The sequence below is a fragment of the Sander vitreus genome, chromosome 12, assembly GCF_031162955.1.
Source record: "Sander vitreus isolate 19-12246 chromosome 12, sanVit1, whole genome shotgun sequence".
NCBI classification, from domain to species: domain Eukaryota; kingdom Metazoa; phylum Chordata; class Actinopteri; order Perciformes; family Percidae; genus Sander; species Sander vitreus.
Window position 1 is genome coordinate 16,631,706 of NC_135866.1, and position 21,609 is coordinate 16,653,314.

Below are 21,609 nucleotides of genomic sequence, written 5' to 3' on the forward strand. Positions count from 1 at the left end.
ACCATTTCAAATAGTTTTTGGTGTACCAAATATATGAAGCACAAGTGTTACATACCATCAGCGCTCTATATTTTTGGTTGTACAAAAGACTAACAATACTAACAATAAACACAAGAATACTCATTCAGTGTTAACCTACATTTTATTTATCAAACACATCAATAATTTCCCTCAAGGTGGGATTAAAAATGTATGAAAATATTTGCCACAGCTATAAAGAGGCCGGGGGGGGGACTACCACCCACGCACGCACGCGCACACACACACACACACACACACACACACACACACACACACACACACACACACACACACACACACACACACACTGGGGTGCAGACGGTGCGCACAGATGTGGGAACACGTTGTTTCTCCTAGCTTCTCCGAGCAGCCCTACGGGCGCACCACTTCCTCTCACGTTTGGATTCCTTCACTTTTAGAGTTTCTCCGGTTACTGCTGCGGGTACCACCAGAGTGCTGGGCTGGACTAAGATACACCTCACCTCAGCATCTTTCCAAACTACCAGATAAATAAGAAGATCTTTTTTTTGTCTTGCTCTTGTAACTCCTACTTACTTGCAACAAAGTTCATTCCTCTTTTTGCTGCACCAACTGAGCTGCGACACTGAAGTTACCTGCGCTGTAAGAGCTCGTCCCCAGTGTAAAGAGTCACGGATGGAGCTTTGAATTCTTATTTCTTACTACTACAAAAACAGTGGATATTGGCATACTCGAAGATCCAAGGCGCTGTGCGCTCAAAGGGAACTTGGGGGCAAATGCCATTGCGATGCTGTGGATGTGACTTCAAACAACAGCTTCACAACGGTAGAGTCCTGTAAACCACAATGAAAGGTAGGCAAAAAAAGAACAATTATTTAACAAAATTAACTGAAGCGCACGCCGAGGTTGATCACTTGGTCAATTTTCTGCTCGCACAACATTCCTCTAGCACTTTCTTTGTCACTTTTCTGCCTCTTTCTCTTGGACAGAGACGTGAGGAATGCGTGGGCTACAACTCGCGTCTGACATCTGGTTTCAATTAGGGGACTCTGCATGGGATTGTTTTGCATCTGGCTGCTGCTGCACATCAAACACTAACTTACAATAGCAGAAAATTCACAACAAAGCCAAGAAAACATGATTATACCTTCACCAAGAGAACAAGTCCGTAGTCACTTTGTGTTAGTAATTAAATATTTACTTTCAAAGTGCTTTCTTTTTAATTTTTTCTTGCGCTTGAACGCGTTAGGCCAAAGTTTGTCTTGGTTTTAAGAAATAAAGAGCACTAAAGGAAACACTGAGTCGGGCTTAACTCCCGTGCAACAACGCTTTAATGTGGTTAAACTCCGCGCGCATGCTCACCCGGACCCTTAATCCAATGACTTGCAGCCTTTGACCACATTACATGGAGACCCAAAAGTGCATGGGTCATGGTGGTCAGTGGTTAACAAATCATGAATTTCATTCATTTTAAGTTTGCCCAGATGTGATTATAATGTGGTGATCCGGTGTTTGCTAAATTGCCTGACGTTCTCACCCACTCACAAAGGCCCTTCGTAGGTCAGCAAGCTCTGGTCCATTACATTTAAACACTACATGACTCCTGCCATCTTGCGGTCCGCCTTAGAATACTAATACAAAGCTCTGCATTGTGGGAATGAATACGAACAACTCTCAGCTCTCAGAGTAATCTACGATGTGACTGCCATGTTGGCCCCTTCCTGTTGCTACTGTAATTGCATTGAGAGGCAATGGGATTTAACATAATCACCATTATGTTTAAGTTTTCAGAGGACAGCAGTGGGAGCTTTTATTTCTTTTGTGTATTCGATTTATTCTAGATTTTTGTTGTTTTCTTGTTAAAGTTATTTCTTTTGTTTTATAAGAATCTGGCAGCACTGTATCACTATCTTTATATAAGAATAGCTGTTGCTTCGGCTACAGGTAATGGGGTTTCCTATTAAATGAGAAATATAAGTAGGCAGGTATACTGTAGGACCTGCATGCATCTGGAAGGTCTGTTTTTTACCTGAGCTACAGAAGCAGGGATAATGCTTTCTTTATTTTTTGTTTGCGTAATTGCTACGGATAGAGAAACCACAAGAAAAATTTCTTGAGCTTGTTGTCAAAAAATCTTGTCACAAAGTCCACTTAACTTGTTTTTTTCTGGAACTTCAAGACCTTTATCAGTAGACGGAGTTTACTCATCCACAGATGAAGGCCATGAGATGGTGGTGAAAAGCTACATAAATTAATGTATGAACAATGGACTTCTTTTGCCTGCATCCAGTTTATTCCTGTGGCGCATCAGAGGCCTTCTGATGTCAAGCTTCTTTGGTTTTGATTATTGACTAATAGCCACTTCAGAGAACAACCACTAGCATGTTACAGGGTGCAGGAATGCATGATAGTCAGTGTCATTTTCATAAAATTATATTGTGGTATGTCATCAATCCCAGTGAGCACTTATTTGTTGGCCAAAAGATGTTTAGGTTAAAGCTGAGCTAAATTTGGTTAGAAGGTGAGAGTTCTAGTTATAAGATATGACTATTGTTTCAACAGCATTTTGATAACTATATTGGAATATAGTTATCAAAATGCTGTTTAACCAATAGTTATGTGTAACCCAGTTTTAACCATGATGCTTGGGCTATCCTTTGACCTGCAAAATAACCCAGTGCTCACTGGGATCTGTTCCTGTGATGTTGAGCAATCATTTTTATGTATCATGGCTCCATACAGTAATATTCATCCCAAAATCCAAATTACACTGAGTTTCTATTTTGAAATCCAGTAAGTTTTCAACCCCATGGGCAAAATGCTATGAACTCCATTTCCCCGAATTGCACTTTAAAAACCAAACATACTTACGGTAACATTGTAATAGAACACAATCATGTTGCTTGGAAAGTTTCACAAACAGAAAACAGAGTATTGGGGGTATTTGGAAAGGTACATTCCTCAAGTAAGATGTGGTTTCAAATTATTTACAACTGTTTAGATTGTTCTTGTCACTTTAACTCGCTCTGCTCTGCTGCTCTCTCTCATGAGATGTCTGCTCAAAAGTCATTGTGATTTCTTGCACGTCATTTCTGAACATATTAAACTCAAGAAGTGGCATGCAATACACCTCATATAGGATAATGTCCCATCAGCGTTTTTCATTCACCTGTTTTCACTATAAGGAACCATTCTATATTTCTCTGATAGACAGCCATTGCTCTCAAATCGCCACACCTCATTGCTTTTGGAATTTTAGATGAAGAGTTTTTTTTCTGAAGATGTTTGGGACATGTTCTCCTACTTAATGTTCACTGGCCATGGATGATGACACAGAAAAAAAAGCTTTCCCACAGACGCAAGAGCTGCTTGAAAGGAGACATTCACGGCATGTCAGTTCATGGGAGATGGGAGTAATCCCACCAAGTGAAAGAAAAGCAGAGTTTACTTTAAAGAGCTGAGCTAATCTGATCGAGACAGGGTGTATTTTGTGTTTAATATTAAGCATTGACTGCACAAAGAATAGCATCGGTGGACTGTAACACAGAGATAAAACAAATTCTCTGTGATCGAGGCCATAAAAGCTTTGAAAAATAGATATTTAAAAATGACTAAATAAGACTAATAGGATTGAAATTGATTGTGAATGTTCATCCTTGATCTCTTTTTTGTCCAACTACCGTTTCTAAGGTCAAGTTCCACTTAACTGCTTATACTGGAGCTTTCAACAGCATTCTTCATCAGCAGAAAAAGTTTGCTGAGTTTGCAGAAAACTGAGCAACCTTTATCTGCTGATGAAGACTGTGAGAGCTCTGGAAAAAGCTTGTTATTGGCTCCTTGACTTCAGATTTTTGTGTCTAAGTGTTCTAGTAATATTATGCTTTGGTGGTAATAAGCCTAAACTGCCTTTTTAAAGTCCTTCACCCTTGACATGTTTAATGTTGTTAGGCTTTGTTCTGTGTCTGGAGGTTAAGAGAAGACCAGGGCCTTGTAGATGTTCCTGACTCCCATGGCAAAGAGTCTGGACCAATGGTTACACAAGGTTGTTTTGCCTCCTCCGCAGTGGCGTGGTTATACGTGATTCTGTACGACTTAGGGATACACTGTATACGACGAGTGAATGTAATGTTACTTGGAGTTTTTGGTATATCTCTGTCCATGTATACGTGCTGTGCCAAGAGCTTCTCCGATTTGATTTTGTATTGTAACAAACATATATAAGTAAAGACAACTGAGGCTTATCAAGTTAAGTTAGTCAAGTTAGTCATTTTAATTATTTTCAGTAGATGTAATAATATAAAGTAGTACTCTAGTTTTTAATGTTTAAATGCAATATGACTAGTTCCATAGCTCATTGTCTCTAATTCCTTGTGTTCTCCCTCCAGACGACTTTGCTGATGAGGAGGAGGTGCAGTCCTTTGGTTATAAGAGGTTTGGTGAGTATCAAAGGACTTCTTGACTTCAAGCTGTGAACTTAAAAGACCACCTTCACTGGTTTATATCCCTAATGGCACATCTGTGATGTGAATTCTACAAATGATTGCATAAAGAATATTTTCTTTAAATACACTATTTTTCTTGGCTGTAATCCACTTACAATAATCCACAAGTTTAAAAGAAGACCACACCTCGTTTCCAAGAAACTCATTTATTTTTGGCTGCTGCTTTCATTTTTAGTTCTCTGTTATAACAGCAGTGGTGTACATGGAAAGGGAAACCGCAGCATCCTGGGTGTTCCTGACCAGTCGCCTGACTTTGCAACCTTATCAGCGTTTGAGTTTACTTTTCTATGCTCTTGGCACAAAACTACACATAATAACTTGGTCCAAAACCAAGAAAATCTCAAGAATGGTTCTGCTGATTTCCTTTTCTTCTGTTTCTCAGATTCAAATTTTCCAGACGGATTCATAATCTCACTCACTCATCAGGCAATAAAAACGATACCCAGTGGCCAGACGTTGGTAATACAGCTGTGTGTAGCACGTTTAAAAATGTTACGTTAACACATTCCTTGAGTTCAAGCCGCTCTCCTGACACAAGCCACAGTCATTTTCACCAAGAGAGATTTTATCAAAATATGCAAAGCCTACTTTTGAAAAGTAGTCCAAGGTTTTTGCCTGATGTATTAAACTGTGTCTTAAAAGACTGTTAGGTTTATGCATCAATAGTCAATAAGAAAATTGAGGCCCAGGGTTAGTCTGGCTATCACCAGACCAAGCTCAATCTTTTAAGATTGAACATTAGTCTGGGGAGTCTGCTCTGTATTTTCTACTGCACAAGAGGCGTGATCAACGGGCATAGTTCAAATAACTCTGTACGCAATTGGATGGTCCTTCAACCAATCAGACCAACGATCCAGGTGACGTAGCAGCGACAGCGGCATCAACGGGTTGCTGCCATGGAGTGCTGCGCTTCGGTGGCCGGCTTGTTGAATGTAAACAAAAAGCTGCTTGGTCGTTGCTCTATCGTCATCGTGTTAAACCTGCCAATAGCGCGCCAGATGGATAAGCCAGTTTGTGATTGGTTCCCGCAAATTTGTAACGGAAGCTGGATAGATAAACGTACAGGTTTCCAGCCTGAGCTGCAGGGAGAAATCAAATCGCCGGCAGATCGGGCTGGGTTTACCCAGTCTAGCCCAGGGTATTATGTAATTAACTTTTAAATGTTGGTACTAACACCTTAGTACATTTTTTTGGGGGCATTTCCGCCTTTGATGATGGGAAAGCAATGAAAGGGGGAGAAAGAGAGGGGGAAGACATGCAGGAAATCGTCACAGGTCGGACTCAAACTCTGGACCTTCTGCGTCGAGGCATGAACCTCTGTATATGTGCGCCCGCTCTACCGACTGAGCTATCCTGGCCACCTTTTAATATAGAAACAGTGTAACAAAACAAGCCATATCTCTCTCTTAAATGCATGGATGTTTAATGTTGTCTTAATTGTTGCACGATTGATTTCTAATTGAAATCAGGCAATATCTGATCATAGAACAAGTAAAAGGTAGAGCAGGTGCACATATACTTTGAGGCTTCTGCGTCGACGCGGAGGTCCAGGGTTTGAGTCCAACCCGTGATGATTTCCTGCATGTCTTCCCCCTCTCTCTGCATTTTCTCACCTAGCTGTGCTAAGCCCCAAAAATAATCTTTAAAAAAAAAAGAAGTAAACATTATTAAGAAAATAACGAAGCTTTCTGTACAAACATTTGGTGCTTTTTTCCATTACTCACCCCACGAGCTGTCGGCCTATGTTGGAAGTTGACATTATTAGATAGTGACAGTACATTTGTCACTACAATTTCCCAAATTTGGTTATACTTGGTAATACTTTTATGAACATCTTTGCCACTCTGAACGTCCCACCGCGCAATAGTACACAGTTGCTTCCATGTTTATTATTGCATTGTCAACGTGCTGCGTGTGACGTCCTTTGTTCTTTTGAGCATGCGGGTTGGATGGAATGCTGCGTGCCGGCACCGGAGCGACTCCTGCCTTAGTGCCTTTATTAGATAGATAGCTTTGAAGAACCATAACTTCAGTATGATGTATTTGTGTCTCCTGATAACATTCTCCTGCTTCTGTCCCAGAACAAAGATCACGTTTCAACACTTTGAGGAGAAAAGGGTCACAGTGGACTCTGTGGTTTAAGAGGTGTTTTAGAGTGTGTGTGTCATCCAAACACTCAGCAGTTGTATGTCAGGAAGTGTGAGTGCAGTAGGGGTCCACAGTGTGTCGACATGATACATATGTGCACACAGCTTATTGCCTAACCACCGAAGGTGTGTGTTTAAAACCAAACATTATTTTTTTTAAGAATGTGTGATTCAGACAAGATTTATTGAACACATATTTATTCATAACATCTGTACTTTTTACTCTCGCTCCTTGACCTCTGGCTACTAAGCATCTGTACAGGAGCAAGGGTCAAAGGAACACTCCACCAAATAATTTATCTGTTGAGTATCAGATACTTGAAACATATCAAAACATTTGTAGAAACAGCTCAAATAACAGAACATGATGAAACTGGTGAACCATTCAGTGACCCTTATGCATCCTGTGTGGAAGCATCTGCATTTGTTGTTTCTCCGCTCATTTATTACATACATAAGTTTTTTTTAAATGAGTAGTTTGACATTTTAGGAATTATGCTTATTCACTTTCGTACTGAGAGTTAGATGATAAGATTAATACCACTCTCATGTATGTGAGAAATATGTTGTACTTTTTGTATGTCCTCAGTACGGAGAGGAATGAGGTCCTTGACTCATTTTGACATCTGCTTTCCACAAGAGGTCTATTATCCCACTGAGAGTATGTCCAAACCTGAGAAGTTGCTGATCCACTTCCTGTATCCATACTGGAAGTTTATTCAGTCCAAAACTATATACTTTGAGAGAGAGAGGTGGAGAGGGAGACATTGTGGGCCTTCAGAGTCTATGCTTGGGCTGTGCTGTGTCAGCAATGTGCCAAGGAAAAAGAGGGAAGAGGGGGATGGAAAAAGAGAACAAAATACAACCTCAAGTGGAGAAGATTCAGATTAAAAAAAAGTATTTATTTCTATATTTTACAACTTGGTGTTCCTCTGTGCCTTTATTAATATGCTTTATTTTTTCTGATTCAAGGGGGAAGCATTTGTCAACAGTTTTATTTTCGGCTGAGGAGTAGCATTCCTTGCTTGACTTATTTTTAGGAGCACAACAGCAAGTGGTTTTAATTTACGGGGACTTTATTACCAGAAAAGAATGTTTTTGGAATGCCTGCCTGTTACTTACAACCCCCTCCAGGACATGCATGCAGTTTGTGTTCTGTCGTCCTAATGAAAGATTACTCGCTTGTGTTTTGAATAAAGAGTGGAGTGAGTCGGATGAGAGAGGGAGAAAACATTAAAGGATTACAAAGAAGTAGACTTTAACAACAAGGTAACAAAAAGAGAAACACATAGCACTGCTGGGTTGATTTGTTGATCTTATCCCAGACCTGCAGATCTGCAGGAGCGGTCTGTGACTGGTCAAAAGGATGGTGGGTCAATCCCGGATTGACCAATGACAGGCAGGCAGGAATGCATCCCAGACACCACACAAATCACTGCGTCCCTGCAGGGGCCAGCGTAGAGCATGCCATGAGGACTTCTGCTGAGAGTGTTGGTGGGGGAACAGGCGTAGGTCAGCTGCAGGTCAGCTTAAAAAAACCTGCACTGAAGAGCAGTCCTTTGCTTAACAAAGCTGATAATGACTCAAATGCAGATGGTGATTAGAATAAGTCTGCTGCAACTCCTCTTACTAGTCAGTAGAGGAATGCGTTCTCACAGTGGAGGCTAAGTGCGAGTCAGCATGTCTTCAGGTAGTATATAACTGTACACGGAGCCAAACATGAGACTGACTGATCATGAAATATAACTGGAAAAAAGTAATTCAGAGGGAAAATGCCAATTTTTGGGTTTTTCAAAGTTTGTTTTTTATTACATCCTCAGTTGTTAAAGAGCACAATACCGTTTTTTTTTATCTCAGTATCCTACAAATTACATTCATCCCAACATATCCTCATACCTAAACAACAGAACACATGACTGTAACACATGACCGCAGTGGCAGTTTTAATCACGTGACTGTTCTATTTAACGTGATGGTCTCAGTTTTAAAGACGTAGTTAACGTTGTGAAATGGAACTAGTTAAATTTAGGCAACAAAATACTCAGGGACTGGTTTAAAATTTGCCATGTAAAAACTAGCCTACTATAATCAGAGTGTAACTACGTCATGGACATACCTACATCACAGACGAAGTTGGTTAATTTAAAAGTGACCGTAACCGACTTCTGGTTTCACAAGGGACATAAACCCTGGTCTCCTGAGTAAAAGTCTTGTGTTTGTTTGACCCATCCACCAACCCAACCTGTCTTTATATGCGCAAGTTGGGACTGTTATACTTTGTTACCTTACTTTCTTGTTTGCCCGCGATAATTACTACAGCCACTAGAGGTTGCCACCTAACGACAATTGTAAATATGGGTCATTATAAGCAGCTTGCACAAATGACTTGAACGTCATTTTCTGGGTGAGGACGGCCTGTTGATCCTGGACAATTCTGTCAGGCATAATTTATGTTTGCTGCCATCATTGGTTACCAATGCAGGAAGTAATGTGCCCTTTATGTACTGAGACCGACAGTAATGGTGTGTTCCCACACACTCCTTTCTCTCACGAGCATCGTTAACGCACACAACAACGTATATGTGTCATTAAAGTCATATCGTAGAGAATTGGGATATTTTTTACCTCGACAATCCACTTTTCTCCATTTTGTGTTTTTATTTAGTTGAGTGGATTAAATAACAAATATGTGTTAGAGTTTGTATATGTGTACATGTGTGAATATCAGGTTGGTGAATGGGCCTGTAGTGCATCTTACTTTCATACAGGAGACCAGAGTATGTGCTCTGTTGCAGACAAACAACTGGTGTTGGGGTTGTTTGCAACCCTAACCATAATTTTAGTAACCTCAACCACCCTAACTCTGCTGTAACCATATATTATCTATACCATACTTTGTATACCATACTGTCCCTAAGCAAAGCCTTTTGGCAACATTTGAATTGACATGAACACATATTGTGAAAAACTTACATACAAATACATCTACATAAATCTAAATATGAGAGGAAGGTAGAAGGAGTTACATTTGCAAGAAGCAGCATGGATGCAATGCTCATTATTGGTGTATTCAGCTAAGACTGCCAAATAGTTATTATGGAATGCCTGGTATCAAATATTTCACATTTTCATATACTGTGAGGATGGTATATGGAACAGCTTGAACTACTGCATGGCTCCATTTGCTATCAAGCTGGTGGATCAATGAGCTACAGCTGCATTGACTTCCATCTTATCTTTACAGAAGGCACTTATTAAACACATACAGACATTGATATGCAGACATTAGAGAAGGAGCTCCTATTAACTCAATATGTCAATGAAAAAGGATTTCAGATATAACACATGACAGTTCTGGAGTTGCAGTGGAGAGTAAACGGTTTTATATATAGCCATAGTTGTTTTGACCGAAGTCGGCCTAACCACCTCATCACACTTCTTCAAACCACTCCATGCTACGTATCCCCGAGGGATACGTTAACATCTCATAGGGTGTCTTCTTTCACATAATGGATGTTTGTTAAGCTCTACTTTCCCAGCAGGTTTTGGCTCAGTCACAAGAATAACACATGCAAGTATTGGAAGTGTCTGACTCCATTTTCTGTCAACAAGTCTCAGATAGGCTGAAAAAGTTCTGCATATGGCTCAGCGTCCGTGTTACGCTTAGTGAAGGTCTTTTGGCTCCAGAGAGGGCCAACATCAACCTTGTTGCTTTCTCTCTTTAAAAAACTGCAGAAAGCTAGAATGAAAAATGTGTATTTTTCTTTGTTGTGCTGTGGGTCACAGTGCTACTTACTATCCGACTCTAAGACCCTCCTGCGTTTGTTTCTCTGGCTGTGATTAGGTTGGCCCCATACCAGCACACCACTCACTGTTTTTCTTGTTTATGCTTTAGTACTTTACATTACAATTTCTGGAGATACTGAAAAATGTCTGCATGTTGTGCAAAGAAGCCAGCCATGTAGAGTTTTTCCGTTGAGCTCAGATGACCGTTTCAAGTCAGGCATGTGTTTTTATAGTCACATCGGTAAGTCTGCTGCAAAGGAAAATATCAGAACAACTCGGTCTGCCTGAACATACTTATAGCAGCTTTTTATGTCTGCAAGATTAAGTGTTAAGTAATTTGGTACAATAGTTAAGTGTTGATTCACCCACGCTGAACAAAAACTGTGACTTTCTCACTTACTTCTTGAAGTATAGTAATATATGTAGTTTTGGTGCAATTTTTTATTTATTTTTTACATTGGAACTACTTGAAAAACAAAAAATCCAGTGACTTGAATGTTACCTGTGTGTACATGTGTGCAAGATGTTTTAATCATTACCTATTGGCACTACTACACATCTGAAAAAAACTGTGAGGTCTGTGGATTATCCAGATTCAACCTGTTCTCACTCTGAACTCGTAAAATACGGATGTTTGGACAGTGGCTGTCAGCGTCTGAAGCGACGAAAAAAGCGCCCTTCAGCGTGTTTGTAGAACGTACCGGGGAGAACAGCATGAACACGGGGTTTAGCGAGTACTATGTAAGGGGGAAATTCCATGTAGGGAGGTTGGTCGGGGTGTTGGATGGGTCAAACACAGGACTTTCACCCAGGAGACCGGGGTTCGTGTCCCGCGTGTGTCTTTAACCATCCCGTTATTCTTTAACCGGTGTCACGGAAGCGTAAGCCCACCCACGACCTTTTCCTAAAACCGTCCCGTTCCCGCGAGTCACAGAAACGTACGCCTACCCACGACCTTTCCCCTAAACTCAACCCATGAGCTTTTCCTTAACCTAACTGCGTCAAAAGGGACGCCAATAGTCTCGACCAAGCGCGTTTAGTTAAAGCGTGTTATATGACGCTAAAGGAGACTTTTAGCGTCAATAACAACGACAAAGGCACCTGACCAAGCGTCTGTATTTTACGAGATGGGAGTGAGAATGTGTTGCCAGATTAATTGGGATACTGTTTCTGGAAATGGATGTTGTAGTTGAATCTTAAACGTATAACAATTTTTCATCAGCCTAATAATCTAAATGAATGAATCACAAGTTTGACATTGTGTCATGTATGCCGTTTTTGATATAATTTTAAGTTGACGTGGTTAGCGATAGCTGGGGGCAGTTATCTTAACATTTGTCATGTAAATTAAGATATGCTGATTGAAGAGAGGTTATTTTTGTACGTTGATTTACAACAAGCTGCATACGGTGTCAGTCACATCCAAGCTATTTGCCATTCTTATGACCATTTCGCTGACACTATTTTTCTGGCTCTGGCATAGGCGGATGACAACTTATTCTTAGGATTATGATGTGATTAGTTGTTTTTGCAACTGTGGAAACAGCTGTCATTAGGGGCTTTCCGACCAGAGGGATTTTTGCAGTTCTTAGAACTAAACATTCCTAGAACACTTTTTTCGTCATGTTCCGACAGGAAATATTTGGGGATTTAGAAGTTCCTCTGGCCTCAGTGGCGTACTTTTTTAGCTCCTACTTCAGAGCAGGGTCTTTTCCCTTTTCCCTTTTCCTAGGTATACTTGATTGGTCGAACTTATAAGTCACGCCCACTGCCAACTCGGAACTTGCAGACAGAGCAACAACCAACAACGGGACAATTTTCATCATCTTATTCATCATTAAATTCACTTCTGACAACGTTTTAGGCGAGAAATTGACTGTTTAGATTTCGAATGTTCGAAAGTCTTGCGAAGATTGATGCCGAATTGACAATTTGCTTCAAAGTTTTCGGAGTTGAGAACCTCCATGAAGAGAGTCGACAGCCAGCAAGCGCCTGCCCCGGCCTCTAGCTCGTCGCTCGGCCAGTCTTGCTCAGACACCTCGCTGTAAGCTGGAGGTCTCTCAGACCGCTCTCGTAAATAAGAGGCTTTTATTTCGCTGTTGACGGTTCGTTTGTTTAAATATCACAACACATGTCCATCATAAGATTAACGGGAACCTGTAGTTAACTGTCTTTTCGGAGTTAAACTCCACAAGCGTGTCCTGCGGCTCGCCGGCCATCTCACACACACACACACACACACACACACACACAGTCACACACACACACACACACACACACACACACACACACACACACACACACACACACACACACACACACAAGTCCACAGCGCAGTAGGCAGAGGCGGGGTCTGTTCCAAGTATAATAAAGCCCCGTCTGTGTTGAGCAAAACATTACGTGAATTACTACGAGAATGGACAGAATACGGAACTCGGAAAAATGGACTGATGCGGAGGTGCAGGCACTGCTGGCCATGTACGGCCTCCTCCATGCTACTTTGTTGTTGTTGTATGTGGCGCTAAGGTCTAGTGACGATGCTATAAAGACCGTTGCCGTGCTTGCGTCACTCCCTTACCCCTCCTACCAGTCCCTATGGCCACTTGGCCAGTGGGAATGCAAACGGAAAAAAAGATTTTGGGGGAGAGTAGTTCTTAGAACTACTTAGAAGTGTACTTTTCCTCTAAAAAGTACAAGTACTATCCGGTCGGAAAGCACCTAATGAGCACAGCAACATATCGATATGACTTAACATTTGGAAATGTGGGCAGCAATTCAGAAGCCTTGAATCAGGCTAATTATTCAATAATTTGAGAGCACAATGTTTTGTACTGGGTAGCCACAAAAATCTCAGAGGTGATATCTCAAAACTGTTAGCAGATGCAATTTAAACAGTCTGCATGACTATAGCACCAGCATAAGTGAGAAAATGTGTTTTTCGTGTGCTTTGGACAATTGGAATACTGCATTTCTTGATAAAATCTTAGTTTAATAATACATTACATAACATTCGACATGAACCATAGTGCAGCTACACTGGCCTGCATGAGCTGGCAGTTAGACCACCTCTCTGTGGCAGCGTCTTACCCGAAATGTAAAGCCAGACTTGGCTGGACAGCTGGCTGGGTCCACACTGTGTGGTTTTATCGGCTTTACTGGGCAATGAAGCTTGAAAGTGTTGTGCGGACAGACTCAGCTCAGGCTGATGATCATCAGGCTGGGTGCTGATTGTTGCTGATTCAGTGTCTTAAGTGTTTCCAAGCCGGGCCCACCCAGCAGGCGTGACCACACGAAAACCCAACTGCACAGATGTTCTGTGGAGTAAACTCCAGTGTTCAACTTGGCACCAAAGCAGCGGTTTTGGGTCCACATGAATCTATGATATATTCTTAACCCACATGACAAAATATGTCTCAGTTTATTTGTGTTCATGTTGTTGTGGTGAGGTAGAGATTAGGAAGAGTCTGGCTTTTTGATTGATCTCACTGCGTCTGATTTTTAGATGTCTTCCAAGGCACAGATAGTTCTCTGTGAGGCTTAACCGTAGGAGCCATTATAAATAAAATCTTTCTCCAGACTGTGGTTACAATTATAGATTTGTTTGATATTGATCACACTTCCAAACCATATTTTACAATCAGAATGCTGCATGTTTTTCTTGGTAATAGGAAAATTAGTTGAGAAATAATGAGATCAGAAGCATAGCACAGTGCTTCTTGGAAGTTTCAGTCCTAAAGTACAACATCCTGTAACTTCTTGCTTTACTACATCGTCTTGTGCACTTTGCCTAACCCTGTAAATGACTTAAACCAGTGACGGAAACCATTTTATATCTAATGTGGGTTTTGTCATTGAAGTGGCCAGTGCTATCTCCCAAGTGGGTTTTGCTATAATAACCATATTTCTTGTGTTGGCAGACTACATCACTCACTGCGCCTTTGGAACCCAATATTAGCTATTAAGGACCTCTCATATTGGAGAGGTGCTTTTCATAATTGAGATTGGGTTTTTGAGCCAAACCTGGGTAACATGCTTGGTCAGGACCCCTAGGCATCACTTTTGATGCTCTGCGTACCCCTTTTGCGTAATTTTTCAACATGCTTGGTTAGGACCCCTTGGTGTTACTTTTTAACGTGCAGGGTAAACCCCTTTAGTTAGGGTTAGGGAAAGATCGTGTTGAGGTTTAAAATTGTGAGTTTAAGTCACACACGGGACAAGGACAGGACAGTCAGGGTTAGGAAAGATCATGGGTGGGGTTACAAAATGTACGTTTAAGTGACACCCAGGACTACAACGGGAGGTGAACCCCTGTCTCCTGGGTGAAAGGCCTGTGTTGTTTGACCCACCCACCACCCCAACCTGCCTTGGTCTTTAATACTACTCGCTACCGTTGTCGCTCTTTATACTATGTCATCTTACAGTGCCGTGGTCGAGCTGCTGCTATGCCCGGTGTGGCCCATGCATACGCTAAAGGGTGTCTTGTGCGTCGGTATCTTACGCTAAGGGCCACTGACCAAGCGTCAGTATTTGATGAGTTGGGAGTAAAAACGCATTGATCTAGTTTATTCCTATGGTAAACATTCTAAGTAACTGTTTACTCTTTGGCTAACTGTTGATGATATGTATGTACTCTTTCTTGTGAACTCTACGTGTATGTTTGTTGTACTTTCTATAGGGACTTAAAGTTGATTTTTCACTGGTGATACTATGTTGTTTCTTCCTGCCATGATGTACAACATACTATCTGAACAGTTAGTCCATACCTTTGTCAATCCAGGATGCTTGTTACTTTACTTATTAATTTTTACAATACCTTTAGTCCAACACTTCGTGGTAGCCAACTGCTGTCTTCAATCTTTATTAGAAGAGAGTTTAGCTCTCTGCATAGCTATGCACCTACACACATAGTGAGGGCAGAATAACATGTATTGCACATTCTAACAAGTCATAAGTTAAAGACGAGAGAAAAGATGCTCATGTGATGTGAGTGTGACTGACATGATTGAAGATCAACCCCCACTTCTCTCTCTCTCTCTCTCTCTCTCTCTCTCTCTCTCTCTCTGTCTCTCTGAGGATCTCATGGTCCTGTTTTACTTAAAATTACCTCATTCCAACATGCCAACACTGCAACATGAGCAGGAGGAGCCAGGGGGTCTTTAGTTCTCCTCTCAGGCCAATAAAGTTAGTTTATGGCTTCCATGTTTTTCTAAATTCATGGTATGATGGTAATTGAAATGCCTGTTTTGAAGGAGTGCATTTTCCTACTGTAAATGTCCTGCATTTTAGTTGGAAATGTAATAATTCAGATGGGGGTGAAAACTTTGCAATGCAAATAATATACATTATTTAGTAGGACATAAAAGTAAGAACTGCTTGGAATTAAATGTGTTACTATTTTCAACCCTCACTCTTCTCAGCCTTCAGAGAAGTTATAACAATGTCAGACCTTGGTTTGTTTCATTTGTGTAATAATGGATTATCAGGCTGGACTGACCATGTTTAGTACAACCACAGCATATTTATGTTGCATGGTCTTCTCAGCACAAGACTAAAGATTAAATGGTTCTCCTCATTTCTGGTTCAGGCCCAGTTTTATAGCACAGTCATATAAAATAAAAAGTAAAATAATCATTATTTAGAATGACAAGTGATGAGAGAAGTGTAATTATTGAGTTAAAATAAAGCTCACTATAAGTTAATAAGTCCTTAGTGTGTTTGCATAAGTGTAGCCTACATACTTGCATATGCCTGCTTTAAAAACATAAATTTTTACAGTGTAGTTGCAGGTGCTATTTGAGTTGCATTTTACAGCTTTCCCAGGGAATATTAATTCTCAATTACACTAAAACTACATAAAATCCTGCCTGCCAATGCCATCTCTGCTTGCCAGCTCACGGTGGACCTACAACACATTCCTGAAACTTGTGGTAGCAGATGTGACTCCCAACTATTTATCTCCAAATCTCACCATCCACAGTGAGACCAGGAGACACACACAGTAAACCTGGATTTCAGTCTTTGATGGAAACTGCTGACTGAAACACAAAGACTTGTTTGACATCCAATCCTGCCCCATAAAGTATCCTTAATACAGTGGCCCAGCTTTGTTTTTGAGGCACACTTGCGTGCTTTAAAAGTCTGTCTCTTGAAATTACGACATAGGACCCATTTGTCACAGTCTGTCTTCTTCTAACCAAGCACAGATGGGATGACACAACCAGATCTAATCAACTCCATGTTCTCTCCTTCATTGGATCTAAACCCCTGTTTTAATAGGCCATCTAACTGTTTCCTCTGCCAATAGGCTCTGTTTGTGCTTTTCTAGCACTTTAAAGAAGAAAACACCAGCCTGCTCATTATAAAAACTTTGCAGAGAAAATTTAATCTTTAAGCATTTATAGCATAAAAAGCAGGTGGTGATAGGCAAGAATATCAAATTTTCTAAAAGCAAATCATATTCAAATTGACCCAAATGTAAAAACTGCAATTTCCAGCAAAGCAAAAAATATATAAATTAAGGGACTGGATAAAAATTATTGGGGAGGGTGGTTGAATCTTATGCATAATTTTGTAAAAAGCAAGACCCTCCCTGGCATTACCATTTTTTTTGACAGTCCATTCCAGCCACTCTTTTTTTCAATAAGGAGCTACACAGTAAATGGTTATTACAGCTGCAGAATGGCTGAAACGCCTGTGATTCCACTTAATGAAAATACTGTAAATCCAAATTATATCAGATGCTACTAACTAATATGTACTGTATACGATTAGATGTCTGACTGTTCCTCAAATCAGTTACATGATGCCTTAGTCACATAGCTGGCTGTGTTAGGAGACATTCCATCCAGACAGCTCTTTCAAGAAACCCAACAGTGTTAAATATAAAAAAAAAAAATCAAAGCAATCTTTGTGATGTAACTTTTTGATTTAAAAAAACAACTTTTCACAATAAATCTCCTAAAAGGAAGAATGTATCCGGGATGAGGAAAAATTTCAAAAGATCTTCCGATGCTCTCCTAAAGTAATCAGTTACCTTTCCTTCCAAAAATTATTAGGGGGGATTTTTGTACAGTCCCTAAGTAAATTTTTTTGCAGGCCAATATAGACTTAAGGTATGATGGCATGCTGAAGAGGATGTTTTCCAGAGCCGCCGGTCCATATTGTACTATATATCCCAGTATGGTGTTTATCATATAGTCTGTGGCCAAGGCCTTTAAAGACACTGTTCAGCTTCAGGCAATGTGTGTTTTTGTGCATGCGTTAGTATTTGTAATGAGGGCATTTCATCCTGTAGACATGCAGCCAGCATACAGATCTCTGGCGGCTGTAAACCACTGATCTCTTTACTCATCATTGGTATCACGGAGAAGGTTTCTTATAAAAACACCCAAAATAGCACACAGAAGTAAAAAATAAAATAAAATTGGCCCGTTATTCTGATGATGCTTGGCATGAAGGGCTTATGTATTAAATGTTAGCATGCGTCCTTTGATTTGGCTCCACTGTAACAAGGTCCAGATGTTCTAGTGTACCGGAGCCCAATTTAAAGTGTCATAAACCTGTTAGCAGCGAGTGAAAAAAAAACATGGCCCAGGCTATCTCAGAAATTCAAGGACCCTAATGTCTTAGTAATTTGTCTCAGTGGTAACTTCCCCTGTTCAAGAGTGTTTACTTGCTAACATTCCAGTTGGCGACTGTTAATACTGGGGTAGCTATAAGGGCCAAAGGGGGACACCACAACCCCAGCACCCCTTGTTAGTTCAGTTATAGGTTCAGCATTGTCTCAAGAATGAAGTCAGAAGCACTACTCTCAGTTCTTCAAGCCTAGGTTGCACTATAAGATAGATAAGTACAATTACATCAGTCTTATCTGTCTGAATTGCAGTGAATTGCAAAAGAGAAGAACATAAATCAATTAAGTCACTTTATTTACCTAAATTCAAGTGTAGAACATGGACACAGGAAGTAACAAAACTAAACCCTGGAAGTAGCCTGGACCTCAACTTTATGGTAATGAGGAGCATGCAGCTCGAAAGTTGCCGCGACGCTACCAGAATGCATTGCCTGGCTGCTTAAATAGACAATGAACAGAGGTGTCAAAAGTATTCACATTCATTACTCAAGTAGAAGTATAGATACTATGGTTTGAAAAGACTTCTGTAAAAGTTGAAGTATCAACTCAAGCTTTTTACTCAAGTAAAAGTGTAAAAGTACTGGTTTCAAAACTACTTAAGGTATAAAAGTAAAAGTAATGTAAGGGGGAAAAAAATGCCATCAAGGACAAAAGCTTAGCCCCCACAGAGGCCTATAGTGCACTACCCCACCTCCACAAAAAAGGAGCACCTTGTTCAATTGTATTTGTCTGTTCTGTATGTTCAAAAATATAAAACAATAAAAAGTTGATCTTAAAAAAAAAAAAGGAGCACAAGACGACATTAAAGAACGGCTTGTGTATTGCTAAGGCCACAGGGTCAAAATTAAATGATTTATTAAAAATTTAATAACAATAACTTATAACAATAACCATGGGCGTCAGTTTGGTTTGAAGTGTGGTGGGGACAGAGACACATTCGGAAGTACATTTCCAGAAGTGCTGGGTACAACGCATTCATTTTTTTTTCATGTCATGTATTGAAAGACGCTGTCCTGTAGCTTACTAATGAATAAAAATGTAGTTTAATGTACATAAACAATCATCAGTGATTACCAAATTTCTCTCTCATATTGTTCCTCTTAACCATTGAAAACTGTCAAAAAATCGAACCCAAAGTCCAAATATTATGGATGTTATCTGACATTAAGCGTTTCTGCTTCACATTTTCAGCAGGGCAGCGGAGCGGCTGTGGGTTGACTCCCCACTGTTCTCATGGAGTTTATAAGTCATAACGTGAAAAAGCTTAACGTGGTTTAATGTACCTAAACAACGACCAGTCATCACCACATTTCTGGTTTGATTTTTTTACATTTTTCAGCGGTTATGAGGAGCAATATGAGAGAGAAATTTGGTAATTATTGATCATTGTTTATAGGTACAAGCTTTTTCCTCGCCATAGGCGCCAATGAAGAAGACAACGCTAATGTGAGATAACTTGGATAATCGTTGGATTTCGGTTTAGTTCTTTTGACAGGCGTCAATGACAATAACTTATTTCAGGCTGAGTCTGTGTTTTTCAGATAACGGCAGCTACAGTCTGGTGTTACAATCCTCTACAGTGAAATACAAACACTTTTACACCGTTTAGCTGTCAGCATTTTAACCGTGTTTAATCCAGCTACTAGCTAGCGGTAGGCTAACGTTACCTGCTGCCAACTGTAGTGTTAACTAGCGTCCTGTGCGGCGATGTTTCAGTTCCCTCTAACGTCCGTTTTCGGAGCATCAGAGAGAAGCGCAGGCATGTAAGTTGCACCTAATAAGGCACCGAAATCCGCGTTGCTATTCGGTCCGGTAGATAACGGTCGTTAAGGCACCGGTGCCGTATTAGGTCTGTGCAGGTGCGATGGATCGCATACAAACCAATAGGGTGTCGGAATGGTATATGTTTATACTTCTCATCCAACCACAATCAAATTTACTCTATCCGGATGGCGCGATTTATCTGGATAGGTTTTTTTGTGTGTTTTTTTGAACGATGACAAGCCGGAATGAAAACAAGCTGAACTGAAATAGGAGTAACGAGGCTATTTTTAAAATGTAAGGAGTAGAAAGTACAGATAATTGCGTGAAAATGTAAGGAGTAGAAGTAAAAAGTCTGCTGTAAAATAATTACTCATGTAAAGTATAGATACCCAAAATTTCTACTTAAGTAAGGTAACGAAGTATTTGTACTTTGTTACTTGACACCTCTGACAATGAATGGGAAGCGTGAAAATGATGCTTAGTCTTGTTTCATTAATTCACTTTTTTCATGTAAAATACTGAATACTGTGACATGCTCCAAATAATACAAATCCAAGAATCAAAATCTCTTTTTGGTTAAATTGCTCAGCGCCCATGTTTCCATTAAAGCCCTGGGGGTCACAAGTAGACATTACATAATTTTAAGTCTATCTAAAAAGATCTAAAAAGATTGTGAACTACTAGTCTAGAGGATGTTGAAATTCCACTGGAACAAAATGTGCATCAACTGGTTGTAGTTTAAGCCATCATGAATGTGGATCATGTGTACTATGAGATATTTTTGAATGGGTGCCTTCATGGAACATCTTATGCCTAACCATGACAGCAGTATTATACATTTTACCCACTGAATTACACATTTATTGTAAGTCTTCATTCAAGTGGATTGGAGTTACGAGGGAAATTAACTCTATTTAATTTGTATAACGAATTGTTGTTATTATTGTTTTGTCTTTGAAAATTGTATTTCCTCCTCAGTGATCCTCTGTGGTTTGTTTTATATACATTAATCTGTCTACTTGTGTATGTTTATACAGTTTTAGTTTATACATTTGTAGACATATACCACATAGTAGCAGAACCACTTAAAAGAAAAATATATATGTGTTCCCTCTCAAAATGTGAGAAAAGCATTTGGCAGCATTGTAATCCGCAAGACTCCATTCATGTGGCGTAAACAGGCATGGCCTGTCTGTGCGACTACTGGTTTTTGGCTTGTGACCATATTCGGCTGTGGTAGCCACCCAGTTACTGTATATAACATAGTATTAACACTCTGCACAAAGGGTCTTCACACAAAAAGGCTCTAGTCTGTACAGGCTTTCTTTGTGTTGCCATGGAAGTTTCCACTGCCAGCCAGGAGTGAGACAGGGCATGCAGGCAAGTCTAATGGCAGGTACATGGAATAAGGGAATAAGTGTTGAAATTTTTTTTTTCTTTGACTGACTCAGAGTCCAAATGAAATACAGCTGTTATACAGACACCACACTGGACTGCCCCCATAATTCTCTCTCTGCCTCTTTTCTCGTTTTTTGTGAATTAACGTGACAGCCATGGGTTATTTTAGGCCCTTTTTAGGGGGCCTCAAGCTCCCCTAAATTTAATCTCAGCCCCACTAAAAATTATAATATTAAACAATTTTTTTTTTTTAAATCAATTTTAGTGCTTCAAGTGAGAGTTTGTGAACTTGTCTATTAGTGACAAAAGACAAAAAATTACAGGTTCGAAGGGCTTGATTCCCTTTTAATATCCTGTGTTGCTGCCGCCGATGCTATGC

General features: G+C 40.2%; 1 protein-coding gene across 1 annotated transcript in view; it reads left to right on the top strand.

Moving 5' to 3' along the window:
- The first annotated feature begins 343 nt into the window (after nt 1-343).
- The window catches only part of colec12 (collectin sub-family member 12), a 35,378-nt gene continuing 14,112 nt past the window's right edge, over nt 344-21,609 (top strand). Inside the window, exons 1-2 of the mRNA XM_078264141.1 lie at nt 344-852; nt 4,386-4,436. Coding sequence (XP_078120267.1) covers nt 846-852; nt 4,386-4,436 — 58 coding nt within the window. The 5' untranslated portion in view covers nt 344-845. The remainder of the gene's footprint in view (nt 853-4,385; nt 4,437-21,609) is intronic.